The 7,969-nt window shown below is 38.1% G+C and overlaps 1 protein-coding gene across 1 annotated transcript in view; it reads left to right on the forward strand.

Moving 5' to 3' along the window:
- Positions 1-7,435, forward strand: part of ONECUT1 (one cut homeobox 1) — a 45,129-nt gene extending 37,694 nt beyond the window's left edge. Inside the window, exon 2 of the mRNA XM_015063489.3 lies at positions 531-7,435. Coding sequence (XP_014918975.2) covers positions 531-823 — 293 coding nt within the window. The 3' untranslated portion in view covers positions 824-7,435. The remainder of the gene's footprint in view (positions 1-530) is intronic.
- The last annotated feature ends 534 nt before the right edge of the window (positions 7,436-7,969 follow it).

Raw genomic sequence — 7,969 nt, forward strand, 5'->3', positions numbered from 1 at the left:
TTGTTTTCAGACTCTCTTAGGCTCTTAGTATTCTACCAGAAGCAGACCGTAAACCCCTTGAGGGCTACAACCACATCTAGGTAATAAGACTTTGGAAAGCATTTCAGTTAACACAAACTTATGCATGTACTATTTCATATATCCTTACCACAACCCAGCAAGGTAGGTTTTTTGCAGATGATGATACAAAAATTCAAGCAATGAGTTCGTTTTGTCAGAACAATACAGAAAATACATTCTGCAGATGAGGAATCTGAGGCGCTGGTGGTGTTAATTGATTTACCACTTACCACGGACAAAGAGTTGATGCTTATAAAGCCAGGACCCACACCCAGGACTCGCAGAACCCCACCTCCTAATTCTCTATCCTTAAATTACACTTTCTTCCCAGCCCAACATGGTGCAAAATTAGAGGTCAGCAGTCACAAAGTGGTCCATGAGGAATGGCAAACAAATGCTATTGGCTCTGCCTTTCTACTCTTGAATCTCCCAGGCAAGTTTGTTCTAACACCTGCTATGTTTTTTTACAGCATGCAAAAGGAAAGAACAAGAACATGGGAAGGATAGAGGCAACACACCCAAAAAGCCGAGGTTGGTCTTCACAGATGTCCAGCGTCGAACTCTACATGCAATATTCAAGGAAAATAAGCGTCCATCCAAAGAATTGCAAATCACTATTTCCCAGCAGCTGGGGTTGGAGCTGAGCACGGTCAGCAATTTCTTCATGAACGCAAGGAGGAGGAGTCTGGACAAGTGGCAGGACGAGGGCAGCTCCAATTCAGGCAACTCATCTTCTTCATCAAGCACTTGTACCAAAGCATGAAGGAACACCCACAAACTAAACCTCGGTGGAAAAGCTTTAAATAAAAAAATTTTTAAAAGACCAGGACCTCAAGATAGCAGGTTTATACTTAGAAATATTTGAAGAAAAAAAAAGTGTTATTTATAGTCCAAAGAAACCAAAGACTTAGCTCACCTGCATTCTGACTTTGTTCGGAGACACACACTTCAGCGGGGCAACGACTTGGCAAGAGAAAATATGAGCAGAAAAGCACCACTGGATCTCACACCTTCAATCCATGATCATTCTCGCTGTGCTTGGCTGTTTTGTGGTTTGGAGCATAGTGATTTTGAGCCATTGAGTGGACATCTTTTAAGATCAGACTTTCTCATCTGTTCCACTATGCCACGAAGGTGTATGGTGTCTCAGTACTGTGTGTGGGTACGTGAGTGCATACACATACATACACACACACACACACACACACACACACACACACACACGCATCACCAGTGGTTAGGGACTTAGGCAGGCTGGTCTTCAGGAAGGGTTGTGCTATAGGAGTGCACCCAACATAGTGTGGGGTTGTCTGAGTTCATTGGATAGGAGTGTGATTTCGCTCGTCTAGCCTAGCGTTTGAACCTGCCAGGCCCGCAACCTAAATGCAGATTCAAACCCAGCAAAGAAAATTTGAATGACACCTAAACCAGTGCATTCTCTTTGTTTGTTAAGGAATGTTCAGATATTTTTTAAGAAATGAAACAAGAGTCCATCCATTAAAAGAAAAATCACCTAGGTACCAAAGAACACACTTAATATTATAGTGCAGGTATTTTATTGCAATGATTTTAATAACCAAAGCTATTTTTACACAAGATACTATGTAAAGTTATACGTATAAACTGATCTAGCTGTAATACACATGCCACATAGAATCATGACTATTATTTATGACTCTTGAAGCATTTGAAATATTAGTTTTCAGAACTGGCAAGAAAGAATGTAGCTTCAGGGAAGCATTTAATATCAGAACAGAGAGGTCAGTGTAGTATACATGTACATCCAGATGGCACACTCCCTTTCGGGATCCATAAATGATACTTAGACATATAGACGTGATGCCATAATCTGTTCATAGCTGAGAAAACCTGGGGATTCTTCCAAAGTAGGACCCCATTTATAAATTAGAAAACTAAGTTTAACAGAGCAAACAATTAAATTAGAACATTTGTTCAAAGTAATGCTTTTTTAGTAAAAGACCACTGAATAAAGGATATCATACTTGGGTTAATTTGACTGAAAGTTGCTTTATGCATTTGACACCAAATACCTTTTTAAAATATTTTACGAACACACAAAGTGAGCAGACCAACATTATTATTAAAATGAACTATCCAGTATTTGTAACCAAATTGATCTTATTGCCAATCTCAGACATATTATGACTTGAACATCAATAAAAATAGCAGAGGCAACTGAGAAGTGGTGGAACGCCATAGAAAAAACCAGAGTTCTAGTGGAAGACAAGACTTTGGGTTCTATTGGTGTAAAGCTATTTATTTCACTAAGCATAGCCTCCAAAGTATACTACATTCTTTCTTGCTACTGCATTAAGCTGGAAATTTTCTAACAGAGAGTCCACTCTCTAACAGGGACAGATAAAACACTAGATCTGAGCTTCCAAATACAAAATTTTCAATTTCTGTTTTTCCAAATTACTTAACCAGAACTGGAGAAATCAAGGGGGAAGAAAAAAACTAATACAGTTGTACTAGCAGTACCCAAGTAAATCACTTGCTTCCCAGAAAAATTCTCTCTGAACTCCATTGAATTGTAACTCAAACAAATGGATGTCTTTTGTACTATTAGGTAAAGAATTGGGTACTCTTGGTTAATTAGCACACCTAATTAGAGATATGAAGTGAAATGTTATCACAACAATAAGTTGTTAATTGATATTCATTAAAATGCTAAAGGAAAAATATTGAACCATCTTGACACAAAACCTAACTCCTTAAGGTCAAGTCTCAGCGTCATGTCTAGGTCTAGAAAGAGACGGGCACCTGGAGAGATGAAACTAAACCAACAAGCCATCTGGATCTCCTTCATGTCTGCTGTAGAATGAGAAAAGCAAACCAACACATACTTCTCCTTTAATGAAATAGTGCATTTGCCTTGACACATTTTGTCTTAGTATTTTTTTTTATCTCATACCAAACTCCAGCTTAAAAATTTCTCTTCTAAATATGGCACAACTACAGTTCAGCTATTAAAAGAGAGCATTTCAATGGCCACCCTTAGAGATTTGCTTAACATATAATCTTGTCAATGACATAAACCAAAAGGAAAAAAACTGATTAACTTTTTCACTCTCTCCAGGAATGGTGGGGGCCAGGGGTACAGCTATAATAATATATTTATAATTCAGGAGGGAGGAAAGCCTTATTTATTTAAAACATGAGAATATTAAATGCAGGGACATTCAAGCTGTGTCTACACACAATCTTACCAAATTCAGCTCCCCAGGAAAAACAAAAGTTGAATTCAAACACCATGGTTTTTGCTTCGTTTGTGCTACATAACCCCTTCAGATTGATCCAATTGCATTTGACCTTTCAACCAATTATTTTGGTACTGTGTAGACACAGTCTCAGAGAATATTACTACATTTCTAATATTCCCATCATAATGCTTTTTTGAAAAAAAAAATACAGTGATCCTATTTGCTGACACCAAAGATAATTTTCATACCAGCATTGAATTTGCACCCATTACGCAATTTCAGGGCCTAGAGATATATTTTCTCATAAACAGATGCACAAATCAGAGCCTGAAAAGCAATTTTTTTACTTGACTGTTCAAGTATACTCACAACCTTTGCTTTTTAGAAATCATAACGACAAACTCAGCTTCTCATGAGCAATATACTCGTTACGTCATGTACAACTGATTCTTTATTGCTTCTAACTTGGCATGTGGCATTAATTTATGGCTCAGCTTTCTTAACCTACCACACTCAATGGAGCAGATCACATGCCATTTGCTCATCCATTATTTCTCAATCCTTTTGGAAAATTCACCTAAAAAGGTATCTCATTTTTTCATTTGTATGTTTGTTTCTTCCAGAACTGCACTTCACTTAACATGTTTTGGGGTTCTGTGGGGGTTTTTTTTGGTAGAATGGAAGTTAGACTGTTTTTCACCATAAACCATTCAGGTCCTCTCATGCCTAGAAGTTTCCCTGAAAGGGGGCAAAGAAAGAGAGTGGAAGATGAGAAGTCTGGATACTCCAGAAGCCCAGACTTCAGTAAATGTTCAGGTAAATGAATTCTGAATGTCAGGAACTAAGTATTCAGTCCCTGGATGCAGCTGTCATAGACCCCAAAACCCAAAGAGAATGTGGGGAAATTCAGAAATTCTAACTGAATATGTCACTCACTCTGCACCCCCCCCCCAAAAAAAAAGCATAATTAATTTTCCAGGACAAAAAAGTAAAAGCACCATGCTACTTTTGGACTCATGCCACTCCCATTGCTACCCCAGGTGAATGATCCATCTTTGCAGGTTAAATGCAAACTTTGCTATACCAAAGAGTCCTAGGACATTTTCACATGAGCTATAAAGGCATTTTCTGTAAGAAAGGTCCTCCCTTCTTTGTACATAAAGGATGAAAACTATGCATTTAGCAAACAAAGAGAAAGCACTTCCCCCTTTCCTATCTAGTTGTTTAGGGTGCATTCAAACACCAGAGGCCATTTTGAGATGCGATTGGCCTTCTGGATTATTCTTGTGGTGTGGTTAGCTTTACAGTACATTTGGTAACTATTTCCTAAATAGTAAGGACAAAGAAGCAGAAGGTAAGAAATAGCTACTTCCACGTGTAAAAAAAAAAAAAAGAAAAAAAAAGAAAAAGAAAAAAAAAAGTGTAAAGATCTACTATTTATAGTGTGAACCAAAGACGCTACCTCACTCGATTTCCATTGGTGATTTTAATCACATTGATGATACCAAAGAATACCAAAGATATTTTCATGCACGGCCTTGGTCTGCAGAGGGAACTCCACCCTTTTCCCTCCCCCACCTCTCCTCCCCTCCTCACTCTTCACTCAGTGTGTAAACTTGTCTTCATTCTTAATAATAATGATACGAAATGATAACAACAACATTAGGAAATACTACTCTGACTACTGCTAGTTCTACTTGTAAATCTCTAGGCAAACATGTTGCAAACTTTGTAAACTCCTAGGACGAGTGCCTTGCTTGAACCAAAGTGTTAAACCGCTGTTGACCTCTCACCTTATACTCTTTGAATACCTCAGCCTCTTAGAAAGGCCACTAATGAAAAAAAAAAAAAAGGAATAATTATTCACCGTGGTGCTTTTTCCGTGCAACCATGCAATGAAACTTTCTTTGATACCAAAGGATGACTTTTCCCCCCAATTTCTTGCTGATAAACCAAAGCTCCTCCTCCTCGTTCCCTCTCAAGATCCCCCCACTTCACCGAGCCCCTTCACCAGGCAGGCCGTGCATCACTTTTACCAATTCCTCCAAATACCTCATAGTAATAAAGTTTTAGGGTTATGTTGTATAGAGAGTCTATGTGATAAGGCAGAACTTACTAGTTTGATAATTGTTAAGGTTACTTTTAAAAAAACTTTATAATTCTTATTTATTTTGTAGTTTGTATGTTTGGGATGTCCCCCCGCCACCCTCCCTCCTCCCCCCCCCCCCCCCCCCCGCTTTGGTTTGGGGTTTATTTTCTTGGCAGAACTGCTCTGTTGCTCAAGGAAGACTTAATTTCCAGAAATGTTCCCCAGGTGGGTTAAGGATTGTGTAAAAAAATGCAAGAATGGAATAAGAAATGATTCTCCTTTTAATGGTTACTTATGAAGTTTTTGTGTTTTGTAGTAAATTTGTTTCCACAGGGTAAAAAAAAAATATATACGTATATATATATATATAATCTCTTTTTTGTGAAACTGGTTCCTATTTTTCTCTATAATGTGCTGTGATTTTTTTAATTTAATTACATTTTATATGAGCTTATTTAATCACTGCTTTAATTTATGACTGTGTAGTTTTTAAAATGTATATAGTAGAATTGAAACGGCCAAAGCTTTACGTTACAATCTTTTTGTTCTTGATGCTAAGATGAAGCTGAAGGCAAGAGCTTCTCTAACTGCAGGGTGTATCTTCAGCTTCTTAGCAGACACTTCAATGTGTGTTGTGAACACTGCCAGGTTCCCCCCTCAAAACACTTGTACATGCCAAAATGAGTGTTTCACGGTAGTTCTTTTTGTCACTTAGAAAGGAGAAAGGCATTATTCGTGTTCTTCCTTTAATTTATTAATTTTTTTTTTTTAGAAAAGATTATTTTGCAGGTTAGACCTGAAATTCCAAAGAATTTTAGAGTTGTTTAATGTTTCAAAGCACCGGCATTTTGTGAGATACTTTGCTACTTTTTTTTTTTTAAACCATTCACACGGGTATGAGAAGTAAAGAGTGTAAAAAAACACAGAAAAAAAACAAAAAAAAAAATCAAAGAACTTGAATTTGGAAATCCTCTTAAGTTTCACCAAGTTTCTGAACTGCTTCAAGCAGGGGGCAGGGCAGAGAGGCAATTCTTCTGGCCAAGCTGAGGAAAGTGGAATGGCTTTGTGCCCTGACTGAGAAAGTCAAGGCTGAGAGGCAGCCGGCCCAGCTCCTGCCTGTCTGGCCAACCCACAGGAAAGCAAGACATAATTGCTTAGCCCCAGTTATCAAGGAAAATGTTTCACAGTTACATGCTCCTCTCCACATCCATTTCTTGTAATCTGCTACCTACAGTTACCCTCCCCCTTTGCCCCCCCCCCCGCCCACCACCTCCCACCTCTACCCATCCCCCCCTCAATCACCCCCCAAAATGGCAAGAGCTCTCCTCAAATGTCAGAGTCCTGAGTGCATATATCCCAGCCCTATTTGAGTTTGTCTCTTCTCACTCATCTTCCCACTACTTTTCTTGTCCACACCAGAGATGGTCCCTGCCCCAGGCCCCCTTAATCAAAGCTGTTCAGATTCTTGGCCCTGCTTTAGGTCAACACACACACAATTCTCAGCCAACTAGCAGTATCCTCAGAAGTGCCGGTGCCCACTGTTTTGTTTTATTTTGCGGAAATAAATTGCTTCAACTATATGGAATAAATCCATAGATGTAAATACTTTTCCTCTCAATACAAGAATTTTATCTTATTTTCTTTTGCAAGGGTATTAGGGGTGGGGAAGGAAAGGGAGGGCTTAGACTTTGGGTCAAATGTTCCATTTTCTTAGAAACATTTTTATACTCGTTATGTATGTTAATAGGGCAATAAATCTGCTCTGACTTGCAGGATCATTGGTAAGCATTGACTAATTGTTTTTAATACAAATGCTGAGCAGTGAATTACAGAAAGCCCAGGAAAATGGTTGAGGGAGTAGACTTTTACCATCAGCAATGAAACGCTGAACAGAGTTGTATTCACTAAGGTCATATTTTCTGTTTCTGTGTTAGTCTTGATTTTCTTTTTGTGGTATGTTCTGCATTTATTACATAATCATTGTGGGCTCATTTTAGATTTGCCGTCTGAACCAAGTGACAAGTATTTTTTAACAAAATAAACTTTAAAACATTGTCTTCCACTTGCTTCGGTAGTTTTCATATCTCCCTGTGTTCCTTGTCCCTTCAGAAGGCAGCCCATGTGTCACTCAGACCTGTCCCCCCTCCCTTCTATTTTCAGTACACCTTTGACCTTCACTATTGTTTGAGTGTGACTCAGTTTCCCTGTTCAAGTTAGCTTGATGGTTTATTATGTAAGGAGGGTGCCTAAGACAATCATCAGGTAAACAAAAAAATTAAAAATAAAATTTTAAAAAGATCTGTAGAGTAGAAAATCTTCCAAGAGCAGAGGGAGTTCTTCCTTAGCAATGAAAAAAAAAAAACAAAAAAAAACCCCAAAAAAAAGGTAAATACATAATTAAATAATTAATTTAAAAACCTAACCATGAGGGGCTTAGAAGATTTTTTGATAAAAGACAAATGTTGTTGTCATTTTCTTCTTCAATTAGAAAGCAGTGGTAGTTTCTACGTTGCATCTGCATTTCAGACTAAATGATTATTGTACCCAGTTATGGTTGTTCGCTAATATTTTGTCTCTCTCTCTCTCTCTGTCTAAT

Source organism: Acinonyx jubatus, chromosome B3, assembly GCF_027475565.1.
Source record: "Acinonyx jubatus isolate Ajub_Pintada_27869175 chromosome B3, VMU_Ajub_asm_v1.0, whole genome shotgun sequence".
NCBI classification, from domain to species: domain Eukaryota; kingdom Metazoa; phylum Chordata; class Mammalia; order Carnivora; family Felidae; genus Acinonyx; species Acinonyx jubatus.